The sequence below is a fragment of the Nuphar pumila genome, chromosome 10, assembly GCF_984573655.1.
Source record: "Nuphar pumila chromosome 10, dmNupPumi1.hap1.1, whole genome shotgun sequence".
NCBI classification, from domain to species: Eukaryota; Viridiplantae; Streptophyta; class Magnoliopsida; order Nymphaeales; family Nymphaeaceae; genus Nuphar; species Nuphar pumila.
In genome coordinates, this window is record NC_143258.1 from 37,949,929 (window position 1) to 37,970,412 (window position 20,484).

Consider the following 20,484-nt stretch of genomic DNA (forward strand, 5'->3'; position numbering starts at 1 on the left):
ATGAAAAAGAACTTGATTATAGCAGGTTCAGGGTTTTTGGATGTAAATGTTTTGTCCTTACTGATAAAAATGACAAACTCTCTCCTAAGGCCATTCCTTTTGCCTTTATTGGTTACTCTGAAACTCATAAAGGTTTTCGCTGTTATGATGTTAAGAGTGATAAACTATATGTTTCCAGAAATGTGAGCTTTTTGGAAAATGTTAGTGGTTTCGAAAAACTTGAAACCAATGACGAGAATATGGACTATTCTTTTCTGTTTGATTTATTAACTGAAGATGATGATACTAGTGATGATGAAACAAATCAAAATGACTTGAATAATAATGAAACTCATTCTGATCAACATATCAATGAAGAACATAGAGATCCTATAACCTACTCTCATAGAGATAGGAATACTTTTAGAAGTGCTCTCGAAAGATATGATAGTGAGTCTACCCCTTCAAGTGAAGGAAATCTTCGTAGGACCGAAAGATCAAGAAGACCCCCTTCTAGGTTCATCTCATATGAGTCCTTTTCACCAAAATATAGAGCATGTCTAAGCGTCATTCACTCATACATAGAACCAAGGGATTTCGAGGAAGCACGAACATGTCCAGAATAGATAGTCGCTATGAATAATGAACTTGAAGCCCTTAAGAAAGCAAAGACCTGGGAGTTTCAAGACCTTCCTAAAGACAAGAAAGCAATAGGGTGTAGATGGGTATTTAAAGTCAAAACTAAGAGTGATGGGTCTCTTGAGAGGTATAAGGCTCGCTTAGTTGCAAAGGGATATGGTCAAAAATATGGGATTGATTATGAGGAGACTTTTGCCCCCGTTGCTCGTATGGTCATTGTCCGATGTCTTATAACTGTTGCTTCAATTAATAAATGGAACATCTATCAGATGGATGTTAAGAATGCGTTTTTAAACGGGGATCTAAACGAAGAAGTATATATGGATGCTCCTCCTGGAATGGAGTATCCTAAGGGAAAAGTGCTTCGTCTTCGGAAAGCACTTTATGGTTTGAAACAAGCTCCCAAGGCTTGGTATGATAGGTTTAACTCCGTAATGTTAGAAAATGATTTCTCATCCTGCTTTACTGATACTGCTTTGTTTGTTAGAAAATCTAATGCAGGAATTGTTATTCTACTACTTTATGTGGACGACATGCTTATAACTGGGAGCGATTCTAAAGGGATTAAAAGCATAAAATCCATTTTAAAGGATAAGTTTGAAATGTCTGACTTAGGCTTCCTAACTTACTTTTTGGGTATTAAGGTAGCTTACTCTCATAGAGGATATTTTTTGTCTCAAACTAAGCTTGCATCTGAGATTGTTGACAGGTCAGGCATTACAGATGATAAAATTTGTGAAACTCCTGCTATAGTAGGAGCTAAAATGAAGATTGATGATGGTGTTCCTCTCTCTGATCCTACTCCCTACAGGCAACTAGTAGGATCGGTGATGTATCTAAGTATCACCAGACCAGATATCTCGCATGCGGTGCATACGGCAAGTCAGTTTCAGCATGCACCAACTTTTGTTCACGTGGGTGCTATCTTACGTGTCGTAAGATACCTAAAGCACACTATTAATAAGGGAGTTTTTCTGTCTTCTTCTTGTGAGTTGAGATTAATTGCTTATACTGACTCTGATTGGGGAGGTGACCCAAATAACCGTCACTCCACCACTGGTTTTTGTGTATTCTTAGGAGACTCATTAATCTCATGGAGATGTAAGAAGCAGCAAAAGGTGTCTCTATCCTCAACTGAAGCAGAATATCGTGCCATGGCGACTACTACCATGGAAATCGTTTGGATTCATCAGTTGTTGGAAGACATGGGGATCACTATTGAAGGGCCTACCAAGCTTTGCTGTGACAACAAAAGTGCGATTTATATTGCTAAAAATCACACCTTTCATGAGCGGACCAAACACATAGAGATGGATTGTCACTACGTTCGGGAGGTGTACCTCAAAGGAATCATTGACCTTCCATATGTCACGTCCGAATATCAATTGGCGGATTTCTTCACCAAAGCCTTGTGTGCTCCGCGTTTCAACTTTCTTCTTAGCAAACTCTCGGTCATACTGCCCTAAGTTTGAGGGGGGGTGTTAAATTATGTACCTTATCACCTAATGTAATATATATATATTATATATATAAGGTAATACATATACATATATTAATATATATGTATATGTATCTACTTATTATATATAAAATATATATATTTCTTCTTATTTAGTCGTAGGGGTAGTTTTGTCTTTTCCTTCATTTTATGCACATTCACTTTTTAAATGTGTTTGTAATTTCCTTTTAGTTTTTCTTTTTCTTTATTTTTCTTTTTATTTTTTTGTACTTAAAGGAACCTTGGGGGGGGCACTCAAATAGACGTTGGGCCCCTCCAACGGTCACATTTGTGACCGTTGGAGGGGCTCCAACGTCTATGAGTGGAGCCCCTCCAAGGCTCCTTTTTGAATGGTTATAAATAGGGGCTCTCCCCTTGTATTCTCTTATGGCTTTGTGTCAAAGCCCAAGTTCTCAATAAATCGATTCCATTGTTTTTATGTCTTTGTGCATTTGTGAGGTATTTGTGGGTTGTGCTTTTTGTGCACAAGTGTTCTAAAGTGTTCTTATTGTGCTTTCGTGGTGGGTTTAATATCAAGAATATTAAGGTCTTGATATTAGTATCTTATTGAAGATACTTTCACAGGCGACTACTACCATAGAAATTGTATGGATTCATCAGCTATTAGAAGATATGGGGATTAATGTAGAAGAACCCACCAAGCCCTGCTGTGATAGCAAGAGTGCAATTTATATTGTCAAAAACTACACATTTCATGAGCGAACCAAACACATCGAGATGGACTGCCACTATATTTGAGAAGCATATCTGAAAGGAGTAATAGATCTTCCGTATGTAACTTCAGAATATCAGTTGGTAGATTTCTTCACCAAAGCGATGTGCTCTCAGTGATTCAACTTCCTTCTTGGCAAACTTTCGGTCATCATGCCCTAAGTTTGAGGGGGGGTTAAATTGTAATTCATAACATTGTATTCTCTATATATGTATTTTATATATATAAAGAAAGATACATATACATATATAAGTACATGTATCTACCTACTTATATATATAATATATATTTCTTTCTTGTACTAGCTGTAGGGGTATAGAGATATTTTAGTCATTTCTAAATTTTGCGCATATTCATATTATTGAATATGATTGTAATTCCTTTGTTCTTATTTTTTTTGTTTTTTGTTTTTAAATTGAATGTCGTGTACCTTGGGGGGCCCACCTTCTAGTCGTTGGGCCCCTCCAACAGTCACATTTGTGACCGTTGGAGGGGCTCCAACGACTAGAAGTGGAGCCCCTCCAAGGCCACTTCTTCTCTATATAAAAGGGCTTCCCCCTTGTATTTGAATAAGGCTTTGAGTCAAAACCATTCACTTCAATAAAGTTTTTTCCATATTATTTTTATGCCTTTGTGCATTTGTGAACCATTGTGAGTGGTGCCTTTGTGCATAAGTGTTCTAAGAGTTCTTATTTTGCTTTCTTGCTTACTTCATTCATCAAGATCTTAGTATCTTGATCATAGTGCCTCTTTTGAAGACACTTTCACAGTTTATCCAGTCACTCCAACATATTCTGCAGAGTTGGCTTAATTACAATGAGTTCAAATAAAGTCACGGCTTTTCTCCTCATTGTCCTCAACTGGTAGCATTTTATGACTAACCAACTATTACCCGCATAATTTTCATGAATCGTCACATAATGTGGGAGCAAGATCATGCTAATGCTAGCTCTACAACAATTAATGAAAAGTCCTGGAAGGCCTTAAACAGTTCTTACAAGTTCTTTGATCCATAAATTAAACTTATGTATTCAACCACCAATATCCTCTGAGTTTCTACTGACTGAAACTACCATGATTTGAAGACCGACCATCCGCATGCCCCTAATGTAAGTGCATCATTCACCATGGGCAGTGTTAGACAGGAGGAGTCTAGACCCGTGATCCCAATCAAAATGGAACCAGATCCAGAACTTTCCAAAGGAGCAAATGGCCTGAGTTCAGCTACTCAAGATATGATTGAAAAATCAAATCCTTATCAAAATATTCAACAGTTGTAGCCTTCCCTAAGATCAAGGGGATTTATTTGGAAATCTGGTGAACGTAAATCTCCTCCTAATGTAAAGAGCTATTTATCTTAAAGGGAAACTGTATCACAAGAAGAGTGGTAGAGAACTCGGCCCGTGGATGTAGGTTGTTTCTCAACCGAACCACGTAATGCCTCTCTTCATCTTCTTTGTTACGTTAGGCAGAAGCACTGAAGAGGCCATTTGACTATAACCACAACAATTTTTTCCTCGTAAAGAAAGAAACAGATCAAATGGACTAAGAATAACAAAACTTTGCCACGATTAGCGACAGAAACTATTATGTCCATTCTAATAACCCTGATGAAGAGTGCATAGTTGTCGAACCAGAGTAAAAAGTTTTCCCATTTAATCGTGCAGATGATCAACAGTTTTAGGTCGAACCCGACGGAAACAGACAGAGAAATCCCCAAAAATTTCAGTATTTTTTAAGAGTCTGTACTTCAGCAGATAATGGTTTCAGATATATAACAGAAAGCGAGGCATCACCATCAAGAGAAAAGAAAAATGCATCACTAGAGTTCATCTTGATAACTAGTTTGTGGACCAAACTAGCAAAGAACAGAGAGACTATGAAGATTCAACACAGAAGCGCAAATGGGTACATCAAATTCTGAGCAAAAGCCACAAGTGCGATACGCAAAGGTGAAAGACAAAAAGAAAGAAGAGTTGGGGTAACGAAAGGAAGAGATGAGCAGAAGCAGGAGAAGGGGGACTACAGACTGACCGTAATGAGTCTTGCAGAGGGTCCAGAAGAAGAGTGCACCACCGACGGAGAAGATTGCAGCGGTATGCCTCATGAGTCTGGAGCAAGGCTTCGCGTCCGACCTCATAAGCTCACCGTCTGAGAACCCAAAGAAACGCCTCAGAGCCATGAGATCTAAACCTCTCTCTCTCTCTCTCTCTCTCTCTCTCTCTCGGAGTGAAGAGGAACGAAGCAATGAGACCAATGTTGTTTAAATCGATTCTCTGGGTGAATCGGTTTTTTCTAAAAAAACCAAAAAAATACGAATCGAATCGAATCGTTTGTGAATGGGTAAATTTTAAATTTTGATGTTTTATTCAAAAATTTAGAAATGGACAAAAAAAAGATTTTCTTTATGTAAATGTAAAAATAACAAAACAATATATATCATCCATAAGAGGCATATATAGGGTTTATATTTGGTACCTACGATCTAGTTTGAATCTCACCATAAGAGTTGTTTTGATATATATATATATATATATATATATATATATATATATATATATATATATATATATATATATATATATATAAATAAAGAGAGAGAGAGTAACCCTTATCTTTAAAGTGTTTGAAGATACTTTGGATGGGAAGCAGATCAGGTCATGCTGAAAATGAGCGTTTTTGCTGGTGCGGACATCGTGGCCCTCGGTTTGCATTTTGGATGAATGCCAGGTTGTTTTGTTGACTTTCGATCTTTTTAAAATGCAAATCGGATGGCCACGATGTCAGCATGAGCAAAAACGCTCTTCAGCATGACCTGATCTGTTTCTCTTTGGATGCGGAATCGCTGTTGATAGCATGTGATCAAATGATGACGCTGAGTTTAAATGTTTTTTTCTTGCTATGGACTTTTAGTGGCGGAGAAAAACCCATTCAAGATACGGGTTTATATATATATAGAAGCCCATAATATAGTGGATGCTTCTCCACCACTGATCTTGCGCATATCAACGGTTACATTTTTTTAATGTATATAAGCAATTAGTAGTGGTTGTGATAGCTGCTAATTCTTGATTTTCACCCAGGCACTGGTGGTCGTGACTGCCGCTAATGCCCTACTTTCATCAAATCTGACACACCAGGCGCATCCAACCTTTATTTGACGGAGTCACTACTACGGCCCCATATACACACACACTCCAAGAGCTGATCCCTATAAAAATAAATACATAGACTGAATTTAAAAAGAAAAAGTAAAATCCCTAAAAACCTATTTAGCATGTTTGCATATCTCTCTCTCTCTCTCTCTCTCTCTCTCTCTCTCTCTCTCTCTATATATATATATATATATATATATATATATATATATATATAATGAGAAATAGAACCTACAAATGGGTATGATGCTAAATGAAACATGCTAATAGATTTTCAGTATTTTTTAAAAATTTTGAACCCATAGATGTGTTTAATATGATTGATTTACTAAAAATTGACATTTGGATCATGCATTTTTTATGAAAAAAATGGTATTTAGAGCCTCAATTTTTTTTAAAAATTATAGCTGTTGATTTTTGAAACCTTATAAAAACCTATCAATGCATTGGATTCAAATGCTCCATGACGTGATTCCTATAAAAACAAACATATAGATCATATCTTTACGGTCAAAATTTCAAAAAAATATTGTGTTTCATTTCACACCATATATATATATATATGTGTGTGTGTGAAAACCTACAAAATGAGTATGGTTATAAATGAAACATACTATTGGATTTTCATTTTTTTTTTATTGTATAGATATGATCTATATTTTTGTTTTATAGGAATCACTTCATGGAGCATTTGAATCCAATGCATGGATAGGTTTTATAAAGTTTAAAAAATCAATGACTTACAATTTTTATAAATTTTTGAAGCTCTAAATACCATTTTTTTTATCCAAAATGCATGATCTAAGTGTTGATTTCTAGTAAATTAATCATGTTGGACACATCTATGGAGTTAGAATTAAAAAAAAAATAACAAAAATTCAATTAACATGTTTTATTTAGCACGGTGCCCATTTTATAGGTTTATATTTCCCATATATATATATATATATATATATATATATATATATATATATATATATATATATATATATGGAAGGGAGTAGTGTCGGACCTCCAAAAAGTTGGTCGCGCAGTTGAACTTTATGAGTCTGTCAACAATTACACAGAATCGTTTTGTCTATGGGTTCTCGACAATCCAACAATAAAATCAATAGATATGTCGTAACATTTCTACTCTAGATATTCATGGGTCTCAACAAACCACCAGGCCTTTTGTGCTCGATCTTACTTTATGGTAGGTGAGACATCAAGACACATAGTCCGTAATAAACCACTTTTATACCATGCCACAAAAAATTTCTCTGAAGGTCTCTAAACATATTTGTACTCCCTGGATGAATGGAGTACTTAGATCGATGTGCTTCTACAAACAACTCCTTTATCCAGCTTGGCTCAAGAAAAGAAATCTGTAGCAATCGTGCCTGCTACGACCATTAAGACAAAGACTCCTGTGTCAAAAAACCCTAGTACTTCTATGTTCAAACCAATAGCAATGGATCTTAAAACAAAACTAGGATCTAAATGCTTAAAATAAATGATAATAGAACTAATGACTAGATTATCAAAATTAACAATTAAAGAATCTGCTTCAGGATCAATAAATAATCTCTCCAAAATAGAAGCATCTAGTTTTGATGAAAGAACCTCTAGAACTATGGAAGAATCCGCTTCAGTAAATACAGATTCATCTCTAGAAGAAATAAATAAAATTTATTCTTCTAAACCAGAAAGGGTCATCAGAACCAGCAAAATAAAAAATTATTATAAAATGCCAATATATGTTGACTTCCAAATTGAAGAAACTGGTGATACTCCATTACCAGCACAATATATATGATGGTTGAATGGAACCTAGATGGATTGATAGAATATCAAATCCTTACCCTTTGCTATCAAATACTTATGTACTTCAATGCTTTTAGAACTGAGGATGTACTGATGCCCAAAGAACAGACCTGATAATACCAAGATTCTCAGGACAACTTAGAGGATGCTGAGATAATTATCTCACCAGTGTTAAAAAATTTGTCATATTAACAAAGGTCAAAAAAGACCTTGACAAAAATCTTTTACGTAATAATCAAATAGATGTCACCTTTACCCATGTTCATAATATATAATTTCATTTTGCGGGAGATATATGCTAGAAAGTAAGAATTCAACTCATTAATTTAAGATGTAAAATACTTTCTAATTTTAGGTAGTATATATAAAGATACTTTTTGTCCAAATTATATCAACTTTCATAATCGAATAACAAACTGTGAAAGGAAAAGATTATTTCAGGTCTACCACCCCAATTAAGAAATGAAGCTGGAAATATTCGTTATTTCACATACCATATAGGTCATCTGATCCAAAAGGTCCAAATTATTGGAACCCAATTGTGTAATGATCTTAAAATCAAAGATCAGCTCAAATAGTATAAAATTTTGAGGAGGCCGAGTTAGGAGACATTATATATATATATATATATATATATATAATCACTAGAATATGAAAACTATAAATATAAGAACTAATATGTGAACCATAATTTTAATTTCTCTTGAATCTAACAGCATGCATGTGATCTACATGCTTGGTTTTATAAGAACCCGCTCTTAAATCATTCGATTTTGGTGCACAAATGAGATTTTTTAAGGCTTTAAAATCAACTGACTCGCAATCTTCAGCATTAAAAAATCACAATTTTCTTCAAAAATACATGATCCAATGGTTGATTCCTAGCAAATTCACCATGCCAAGCACATCCCCATGGTTGGATTTGCAAAAAAAGTGTTGAAAATGCCCATATTTCCAATTCTCATATTCTATTTCTCGTAATAACGGCCCATTGAAATTGACCTGGAGGGAGGACGGGAGGGGAGGAGCTATCAGCGTGCCACCATAGTTCAGTCATCTGACCTAAGATGCCACATTAGTAAAGATTATTTAAATTGATTAAATAGGAACACTGTTGAGGCAGGTTAGAGGTTCCAATCCAACAACAACAATTTGGTAGAGAAGTTGAAACTTACTTATTGCATCCTCTTCCGGCCCTAAATGATGACCTACTCAAGCAACAAATGTCATGAAAAGACAAGGTCACGATAACCACCGCCAACTTGTTAAATTTACAAAACTACCCATTGAACATCAGTTGCAACTAGATGAACCTCACATTATGTTTAAGTGCATTTTTTATAACGTGTGCAGAGATTTTATAGTCACAGGCTGTGCTACGGGGACACGGTATAAATACATGCCATGTGTGACGCCATGACACATTCAAACATTGTTTATTATTTTTTAATAACTTTGACAGTATTTTATCACTATAATATAATTTCATACAGCAAAATACAAAAAATAAAAACTTCCGTGTTCCTTTTGTCCTAATTTCCAAAATTATCACCTATTTGTGTCTCGTATTAGTATGAGAATCTGTGTCTTTACTGTGCTTATGTGACATAGGACACGAACACTTGCGCGCAGAGGGAGGAGTACGCTGTCTTTTAGAAAAGCTGCCATGTCCTTTTACGTCATCGGTCCAATGCGCGTGCGTGAACCAGAAGACGACTAGGTTACATGCATCAATCATCATAGAGCCGTTGTATCCCGCTATTTTTAAAATTGGTCACTTGGGCCTCCTACCCAACGACAACCGTAACAGTGAGAGAAAGAAGGCAAGAAATAGAAGCAGAGGCCCCGTTGTAAACGCAGGGCCCTGACCGACCTTCAACGGTCTAAAGATTGTGTTTTTTCTGAATTCCGGCCGTCTCTCTGGAGCATTCATTCCTTCTGCTTTGCAGTCATCGTTCTTTAGGTCTGTTTGTTTGCTTATCCACGGTTTTGAAGAGATGGGCTATTCGGAGAGATCAAAGAAGAGTTTTCACCCATGGAAGAAGGCCGTGATCCATTTCTCTCTCTGCTTCACCATGGGTTTTTTCAGTGGATTTGCCCCCCCGAGCACCGCCACAATATTCGCTGGCCGCGGCAACAGAGAATTTCAGGCCAACAAACTCACAATTGCCGTCCAGGATCCAGTCAGCATCCAAAATTTGGAGAGGAAAACGGAAACGGGGAACTTCAGCTGGAGTTTGGCGGCAGAAACGAAGGCCGAATCGAAATTGATCGTGCGCAGGCTCTTGATAATCGTAACGCTTACGAGGGAGACCCACCCGCTTCCGGCTGCATACTTGAAGAACTTGGGACATACTCTGAAATTGGTGTCTCATCCTCTGCTGTGGATTGTGGTCGAACCTCGGACGGATTTGTCCGAGACTGTGGAGACACTGAGACGAACCGGGGTTATGTACCGGCACCTTGTCTGTAAGGAGAACTTCACTAATCCCGCAGAGCTTATGGAATATCAGAGAAATCTCGCCCTTAATCACATCAAACAACATCGCCTAGACGGGATTGTGCACTTTGCAGATGCGTTTGATGTCTATGATCTCCGATTCTTTGAAGAAATCAGGGAAATTGAGTATGAATTCCATCTCTGATACTCTTTTAAACTTTGTTTAATTGATGGAAATGCTTTTAGGATTAACTTTTCTCAGTGGGAATTGATCAGGGTGTGTGGTCGCATTTCGGCACTAGTGGTTCATAAAGAAAACCATGCCTACATAGCTCTTGCCTACACTGATCGAGAAATAACAAAGTTTTCTCCTTTTCTGTTTTTGAATGAAATTGCAGGGTTTTTGGAACATGGCCTGTTGCCCTGATATCTGCAAACAAGAAGAAAGTAGATTTTACGGCAGATGTGAAGAACAATAGCAACTGCAACCCAGATGGATTTGGCATGAAACCTTGTGCCTTTGCATTCAACAGCACCATCCTTTGGGATCCTGAAAGATGGGGCCGTCCTTCATCGACTCTAGGTGCTCCCCAGGTTGGTTCTCCTTCATTTCAGCATTTGCAAACATACCAAGGAAAGCAAAACTAAGGCACACACTTCCACCAAGAAAGACTTTCTAGCCTCCCTTCGGATTTTATTTCCATGGATTGCGAGGAGAAAAGCATTACAGAACTTGATTGGATCGGATCTAGATCTATTTTTCATATCCAAATCCGAGTGAAACACAAATTCAATTACGTAACACCTGCACCTTTTCTAGTCCGCTCGCCAATTTACATAACCCGTTAATCTTTGAGTCAACATGTCTATTTAGCAGGTTCCATCACGTATCCCTGCTGTATCAACCATGGAAGCTGACCGCGGTTTCTTCTTTTGATTATCTTGACAGAACTCGATGAGCTTCATCCAACGGCTGGCGTTCGAAGAAGAGAGCAGAATAAGCGGGCTAGCAAGGCGGTGCTCAAGGATCATGCTGTGGCGACTACGCCTGCATGCCCTTATCTCTGCAACTCACATGATTCAATCTTAATTTTCTTGTTATTCAGAACTGTTCTTTTATGCCATGCAACATGATAAATGTGATGATAAAAATACATGTACAATGAATGAACCTTAGTCTTTCAATAGAAATATTCAGATGTTCTGCACATATATTTGTTCACATAATACCGTGCACATTCATACTGATGTTGTGTTTCCTACTCAGACTAGGAGTAGACACCCTCCATTTTACCATTTTTCAAGAAGTGAATGATAGTCTCTGGAGTGATTGCGGGCATCGCTGTGGGTGGCACCATGAAACCCTATTTTCTTGAAGTTGTCCTGTCAAACTCTGATTTAAATTTGATTCTTTAACAATTTTAAGACTTGATAATTATTTATGGGTTGTAATAACTATTTAGAATGATGTTTCATTTCCTTATGGATGAAAGCATTTCTTGAACATTTGTAACTCGCCCAAGATACTCACTCCGATTAGTATTAAGTGATTCATGCTATGAATACAATTATAACTTACTATGGGTTATCTTGTATAGATGGCCTGGGCAAATTGTTGTAACGATCTTCTAAATATCTTGAACAACTTGATCAAGGTTGTGGGACTACAGGCCGCTGCCATGCAACAAATGGGAGAAAATTTGTAGCAAGTAGCACATGACAAGCTGAACACAGGAGGTGGTGTGTCCTAAAAAAAAAAATCATGGACATGAATTCACCTGTTTTCAAAGGAAAAACAGATCCAAAGGTGACTGAGAAGTGGCTATGAGAGATTGAACGAATCTTTTGGGTTCTCGAGGTTTCAGAGGACTGACATGTCAACTTTGGGACTTATAGACTCAAAGAGCATGCAGAGAAGTGGTGGGAGGCCACTCATGAGGTCTGGTTTTAAAATGGACCTATAACCTGGGTGGAGTTTGTGGAAGTGTTCAACACTGCTTACTTTCTGAAACATGAATGAACCAAAAAGATACAGGAGCTCTTAGACCTACAATAAGGTAGCTTAACCTTATCTTAGTACATCACCATGTTTCACAGTCTGAAACAGTATTGCCCAAATGTATACACGATTGAGGAGGTTAGGGCAATGAAATTTGCCCATGGTTTGAAGGCGAGTTTGAAGAACCGTCTATATACTCGAGGGCCAAAATCCCTCGATGAGGCCATTTAGATAATAACTACAACTAAGTCGGTTAAACCCTAGAATAACTATAGAAATTATCAACTTAACCATCAAAATCCTTGTCGATCTGAGCAGGTTGCAACCCTGCTAGATAATGATTGGAATAAAGTCTAAAAGTCTCATAAGAATAAGACCAATGTCCAGAAACCCACTTTTAAAAAAAGGTTCGGTGGAAAGAAATTTACCCCACCAGCTAAGAAGCTGAGACAACATGGGGGAAACAAGCCAAGTGCAGAATCAACAATACAAGAAGTGCAATTGCTTTCACCTCAGACAACAGTGTCCTCGAGACAGGTGTCTATCTTTACTGTGAGAAGATGGGACACTACATCAAGGAGTGCTGAAAGAAGCAAACAGATGAAGCGAGGTGCATGACAGGAGGACCACAACAACAACAACCACAAGCAACACAAAAGAAGGTGGTTGGCAAAGTTTACATTAACTCTACAGAACAATTGAGGAAGGGTGACTTGGTGCAATGTACAATGTTTGTCTCGGGTCAGGCAGCCCTAGTTTCATTTGATTGCGGTGCAACTCACTCATTTACCTAGTGAGTCACTAAAGAGGTCACAGATAGAGGCAGTCCACAACCCAGATTTGTCATAGGTGTTGCAGACATCATAGTGGCCATCTATGTTTGATAGAGATTGGAGCATGCTTGGTGTATAGAGTGTTAGGACACTTCCTCAGGGAGTGCCTGAGGAGGATAGCACTACCATGACTTCAGAGATGACAGTAGTAGCCACAACACCAACCACTTTCAGATAACCCATAGTAGAGGAGGCTAGTTAGACGAGCATACATGGCCATCGTAGAGGAGGCGGGCCTGAGCAATAGAGTTATAGAAGGTATTCTATCCATTATAGACTTTTTTACACGTGTATTGTTTAATTTTGGTGCCACTCATTCCTTTGTGTCTTTTGATTTTGTCAAACACCTTGGCCTATCAGTTCTATTCAATACTCGTAGATTGGAGCTCATATGCACGAGCATATTTTGAGGTTGTATAGGCTTGAAATCATACATCAAGTGACGCACATAAGGCACCAATGTCGATTTCAACCTATTAAGCATTGGATCGATCTTCAAAACTGATGAACGAATTCATGTACTGATTGAAGTAGGAATCAGTCATAAATATAGTTCAATAAGACATTGCATACATATGTTGTACATATACATATGTACGGATTTGTATATGTACATATATGTGTATAAGAGCGTGGAGTTTCCAAAAAAATAAAATTCGGGTTTTTAATTCCCTATGGAATTTAATCAGGTAGATTGGGCATAGTTGATTGGTCAAACCAGTCACACGAGGAATCACCGACTGATTCTCTCATTAATCAGTTATGATCAACCTAGGAAGAGCCTGACCAACTTCATGGGGTTGGGTCAGTTCAGTTCCTAATAAAAAAATATATATATGTTAAAGTCTATTTGTAGTGTAGATTTACCAAAAACATTTTTGAGAAAATAATTTTCGGATTAACAGATCACTTGTTCGTCTATGCGGCTATGTGTGTGACTGTCATAGTCGTGCTCACATGCTAATGATGCGCGGATTTAATATGTATGTGGATATGTATAGTCGACCATGGAGACAGACCATGACGATGATGTGAAGTTAGAAAAGTATTTCAAAAATGATTTCTTTGAAAAGTGTTTTTGAAATCATGTATGTATTTTTGCAAGTCTTTGTCTTTAGGCATATTAGATTCATCCTTGTTATACATATTGACATGGTGAAACTGATATGCTTATAAGGACATATGCATTCAGTCTGTCATGACTGATAAAAAAATGAGAAAGAACACATCATGTTGTTTGTTTCTGAAAGTCAAACCGGTTTTCAAAAGAACATACATGTGTTTATCATTTTAAAATCATTAGTGTGCTTGAATAAATCAAAGGTTGGGTTTTTGTTTAAACTCAACCAATAAAAAAAAATAAGTAATGTACAAATTTTTAATTGGAGTCCAGTAAACAAGAAAATAACTTGCATGTGTTAATCATTTCACCTGAGTATGTATTCCCGGTTGTGTGAAGGATTCGATATATGTCAGGTAAATCGATTGTATCTCCCTCATCTAGAGGAGTTTTTATGAATGATTTGTGGCATTAGAAAGTTGACAAAGTTTTACATATTCTATGAAAATGTGAGCTCTGTTCTCAAAACGTTGACAGAACAGTAACAATCGGAAGAGAAAATCATATATGAGCCTAAATTGATCATATCTCCTTCGTCCGGAGGAGTTTTTATGAATGGTTTGTGGTATTTGAAAGTTAACAAAAAATTTCACATTCTATGAAAGTTTAAGCTCTGTTCTCAGATTGTGCACAAAGCTATGACAGTTGGAACAACAAAGTAGATATAGGCCTAAGCGGGTCCCGAACCGACTATGGATCGATTTAACAATGCATGCAAGGAATGTATGATCTGAATCTATTTTTTTAATGCTAAATGAACATGCAGATGCAAAGTACAATGTTGTGTTTATGTAGGTGCTAAGTGCCTAAAGGGGCATGACACAAAAATGCTCATTTTTGCATGTTTATGATTGAAGATACACTACTATTGAAGTGCATGCGTTATACATTATGTTGCTTATGCAATTGTGTATGGATGTATATACTTGATCATGATCAATGGCTATAAGTGAATGCATAAATGAGTTTAATATATTATAAATTACACATGTGGCTTGATAGCATCTTTAGCATTGAATTTTGCATTTTTTAGCCCAACTTGGAGGCATGAATCTTAGATTAGATTTATTTTGTATGTGCATATATAAATAATATAATTAATGAATTAAAAGAATAATCATGTGAATATTAATTCTATTGGGCTTGCAATGAGAGGGTAAGTGGTACTTTCAGCTTCGTAGAATATGTTTTGAGCACGAAAGATTGCTCATCTCTGACTACAAAGATAGGAGAAGGCCACCACATTAGCCATAGGGTGGTAGGTCACGAAACTCATGAGTGAAAGTCCGATGCATCATGATAGAGGTGTTGGAAGCTCTCTCTCAACTAGGTCATCCCTCACTCAAGATTGGTAAAAGGTGCCTGGCCAGGGTAAAACCATAATTTTTTTAAATATACCCTCCTAAGTCGTGGTCCTGATCCAGGTAATGCTATTATGCTCAATCCTTAACTAAAATGCAAATGCAAGTTATGAGAACACACCACACTTAGTTATGGATATCTGGAGATGTTATGGTTGCCCTATATGTTTAACTGATTTGAGTGCAGGAAATACCAAAAATGTGATACTTATACTAAGTATCAATGCATGTTGCTTGAAATGCAATGCACATGAAATCAGACAAAATGCTCATGGTAAGTGAATATGATTCAAAGGCATCATGCAAATAATAATTGGATGTTATTCTGGTTTGATAGTTGAAAGTACCGTAGTATGTCTCATGTATATTGGTTTTGGTTTACCTATATTAGTATTTCCTACCAGGATTTCATATGTCTAACCCGTTTTATGGATTTTTAAGTGAAATATGATGCATAGCTGTAGAGCGGATGCAGAATGCTCTGATGGTGTAGGGAGCCAGACTTTTCTTTTCTTGAGAATAGTTTTGGAAAAAATATTTATTATTATTTTGTATTAAAAATACTCAAATATGAATTTTAAATTATTGAAACTGAATTAAATTTTTTTAGAGAATATTATTCACATTTTAATTTAGTTATGATGATTGATTGTACTGTAACCTGCCCAGAATGTTTACCCCAAAGAAAAATATTGTTTCTGCTATTTTTAAAAGAAAAAAATTTCAAAAAATTTTGGGTTGAAATTTTAGGGTGTTACAGCAGGAGTTTGTACACATAATAGCACAATGACAAAGTAAAGTGTGTAAAGCAGGTCCCGATAAAGAAAACCATGCATCGGGCTAAATAAAGTGTATAAAACAGGGCCCATTGAATAAAACAACACATTGGGTTAAGTAAAGTTCGTAAAGCAACATAGTAAATAGAGAATTAGTCGCAAAAACATGCGCATGAACACCGAAGCAAGCTTGTGGTAACCTAGAGTATGTAAACCAAGGACTAGGACCCTATGACACATAATTCACCATAAATATCAAGAAGTAGTCGCAAAAACATGCATGTGAACACTGAAGCAAGCTTGCGGTGGCCTAGATGGAGTGAACTAAGGACTATGACTCAATATTATTTTAGAAAGGTGTACATGGAAAATCCTACTGTACATGATAGTTATTCCAACAAATATAACTTGAAATAGAGAGTGGCGTACAAACCTATCAAAAATCCTGAAGAGGTGGTTTAGCACAAGTGTAGAGGTGCTTCTAAGTCATGGCTGACACGTCCTTATGTCCAATATGGTCATAACTAAGAGTGTCTCGTGTAGAACTCATCGGCCCAAAGAAACAAAGAGATATAGGCCAAAAATAAAAATAGATCAGACTTAGCTTAGGTCCAACTAGGTTCAAACCAACCCCAAGTGGGCTTGGTCCAAATGAAATGAGTTGGACCAAGTCAAGAAAGAGATAGAGAAAGTCAAGCTGTTAAGGTCAAGTTGTCTTGACTGAACTAGGCTCAGTCTAGGTCGGGCAAGTCCAAGCTCACCTCAAGTGGGCTCGGTCTAAGTCAAATGGACTTAACCGAGGCTAAGACCAAAAAATAAAAGAAGAGAGAGAAAACCTAACCTGATAGGTCAAGTAGGCTTGACTCAAGTGAGCTTAGTCTAGGTCAGGCAGGTCCAAGCTCACCTCAAGTGGACTTGATCCAGGTCATGTGGGCTTGACCTAGGCTAGAATAAAGAGAGAGAAAGAGGAGAGTGGGGAGAGAGGAGAGAGAAAACTAGAGAGAGAGAAGGGGTGACATTTTCTTTAAAAGGGGTCTCCTCTTATTTATAGGCCAAGACATGGATCTTGGATGTGGGTAGGGGTTGGATCTGTTCCAGATCCAAACTTAAGGGAAAAGTAATAAAATGATATGTATATCCCTGTGGAGCCCACTAGATATTTTCATAGGATATTTATGTGGGGTTCATAAGATGTTTTTTGTGAGATATTTATGTATGCTTGACAAGATATTTTTATGTGGGGCTCACATATTTTTAGGGTTTTACTGATATTTGTGAGAAAAAAGTGAGTACGTCATTATCTTTATCTTGATGAGACAAAGCAAATTATCTCTGCAAAATTCTCTTATTTTGCCAAATGAGTGTGATATAGCTTCATAAATGTTTTGAGCATATATCTGTGAGGATATATGCATCCTAAGTATAATTGGCTTTGTGAAATCCCTTTGTTTCTCATTCTAGGTCAATATGATGAAATTACATAAAAATACCTCTTATTTTTATTTAAAAGTTTATAGAAAATTTGTGGATCTTATATCATTACCCCCTTAAAAAAAATTTATCCTCAAAATCCTGTTATAGGTACTGCATGAATAGCTCAGGATATTTCTTCCATACATTAGATTTAGGCTATCGGGTGCAATCATCTATTCCATGGTGTTGCCATCTTGCTTTAATATGTAAGATGATCTTCTATCTAAACAGTTATTTCTGATGGTCTATGATATTTTCTGGTCGCTTTCTATCCAACACAACTTATACCTATCAAGGGTATTTGAGTTCTTCGACCCATTTGTGAGTTGTTTGGCTGATACAACATAGGCACGACTTGTCATAGGTACTCTATCTTTGATAGCAATGGCCGCTATAACGAAGGACGCTATTGTGGTTATTGGGAGGGTCTGGCTGATCTGATATTTCTCTATTGATTATCTGAGGTCTTCTTGCGGCATTCTCTAACAAAATAGTTTGCTTGCCGTAATATAGGCAACCACTTATATCACATAGACAAGCCTATACAGAGTGACGTGCACTATACCTTAGACAATAAAATTTTGGACTGTTGGTTGGGTTGAGTGGCTCGTTTCATCTGCGGTGGCCTCTCGACTGGTGGAGCAAACTTCCTTCCTTGAAACTCCCTCTTATGAAAAGGTGGTCATGACTCATGCCCACTAGGGAACATCCTCTTGTTGTTCCCATCATAGGTCTCTTTCCTACGATCTCCTTGGACATCTCCTAGTCCATATTTATTTTTTAAGTTGACGCTATGGCAACGTGGAACGTCTGCGACAAAGCTATAATGCCTCGGGATTTTGGATCCTTGAAAAATACATGAAAATTTAAAATTTGTTGAAAATATTTAAAATCATCAGCAAAAACCCTTTTAAATAGGAGTTCAAAACCTCGAGCAGGTTACGTTACACTCAAAATGATTATAATGAATTCAAAAGAGAATAATATGACACAATTAAAATACTTTCATTCCAAAGAAAGCTATGTCTGTAATACCCATTTTTTTTATAATTATTTAAATAAAGATGATTTATTGTTTTAAATATGACTTTTATTTATTTAAATATGCATATGAATTAGTATTTATGTGCAACATTAATTCAAAATATAATCCTAAGCAAATTGAAATTTTAACTAAGGTTAAAATGAAATTGGAATTAAACTCAAGGATAATTTTAAGCAAATTTGAATTAAAAAGGAATTTATCATAAATTGGGTTTGGATTTAAATTTAATCAAATTTGGATTTGGTATGTGGGTTTAGATCCAAACTAGGTTTGAATTTAATTTGAGTGAAATTGGGACTTTATTTAATGTCAATTTGAAATTAAATTTACATGTTAGATTGAATCACAAGTGAAGTAGGGTTAAGTTGGGTTTGAATTTACATGTTGAAGTTCAAGTTAGATTTTAAGATAAATTAGGACTTAAAAATGAAATTTGAATAAAATATAGATGAATTTGATGTGGATTTGAATTCTAAACAAATTTGAATTTTAAATTTGGGTTCGATTTGCAATTGGAATTAATTTGGAATTTTAACAACCCATAGGGATGATTTACGGTTTTTAGAAATTAATTAAATTATTTAATTAGGAAGTAGGGGGTACAATGTCCCCTAGGTGGGACCACACCCTTGCTGGACATGCTTTCCATAAATCAAGTCCAAGTCAAATTTAAGAAAAAATTCTAAAAAGAAATTTTGAAAAAAAAAGGCTAAGTCAAAACTTACCAAAATATGGTAAGCCTTGACTTGGTTTGAGCCAAGAGTCAAAGGACTCTAGCCAGCCAAGCTAGGGCTGAGATGTGACCACATGGGGCATCCCTACCCCTAGCCCAAGCTAGAAAAGATATAGTAAGAACTAAGGAAAGTAAAACAAAGAAGAAGAAGAAGAAACAAGGAAAAAAGCAAGTATTCTTGCCTTGGTTTTTGGAAAGAGTAAGGAAAGCAGGGGGTCACGACCCACCCTCCTTCCTCCTTATTTTCTAGACCTGAGCAAGGGTTTAGAAACCCTTGCTCAACCCATTTGATGAGAAATAGAGAGTTTTAAGAAATAGAAGAGATTTTGAAAGAAAAAGAGGTATTATGAGAGAGAGAGGGAGAGAACAAGGAGAAATCGGCCAGCTCCTTTTCTCCTTCTTCTTCTTCTTGGTAGAGGTGTCCAGAAACCACTGGATGTTGCAGCCAAGCTTGATGTGTGGCACCCCAAACCCCGACCTTGGAAAAACCTTAGATTTTCTATGAATTTTTTTTGAAAGGTTTTACTCAAAAAAATGAAAAACAAAGTGTAAGGAAGGTGGCAAAGCCGCGAGTCTGGACAGCCACAGGTGAGTACAACAAAAGTAACTAACAGTGTAAATAAAGGTACAACCACACATATAAAGAGGGTATACAACTCGACAGTTTAAAGTTTACAGAATGTAATAGTACAAAATCTCAAAAATAGGGAATATATCCCAACCAAAACCCAAAACCACTAGGACAGGATCTGCAGCTAAGTGTGGGTCCCAAAGCCTCCACCATGTGTCGTTGCATCAACACTGCACCTGTTTGTCACCTACATCCCCATAAAACAGGGTCAGTCCTCTTGCGAGGTAGTGAAGAAACAACCACAATATATATATCATATCTAA

The 20,484-nt window shown here is 36.7% G+C and overlaps 1 protein-coding gene and 1 pseudogene across 2 annotated transcripts in view; one reads left to right on the forward strand and one right to left on the reverse strand.

Moving 5' to 3' along the window:
- Positions 1–5,065, reverse strand: part of LOC149826683 (40S ribosomal protein) — a 44,834-nt gene extending 39,769 nt beyond the window's left edge. Inside the window, exon 1 of the mRNA XM_090020099.1 lies at positions 4,884–5,065. Coding sequence (XP_089876225.1) covers positions 4,884–5,031 — 148 coding nt within the window. The 5' untranslated portion in view covers positions 5,032–5,065. The remainder of the gene's footprint in view (positions 1–4,883) is intronic.
- A 4,638-nt stretch (positions 5,066–9,703) lies between these two features.
- LOC149826684 (beta-1,4-xylosyltransferase IRX9 pseudogene) lies at positions 9,704–11,536 on the forward strand (annotated as a pseudogene). The gene is made up of 3 exons (XR_016434611.1): positions 9,704–10,436; positions 10,649–10,844; positions 11,200–11,536. The product of XR_016434611.1 is annotated as a beta-1,4-xylosyltransferase IRX9 pseudogene (transcript).
- The last annotated feature ends 8,948 nt before the right edge of the window (positions 11,537–20,484 follow it).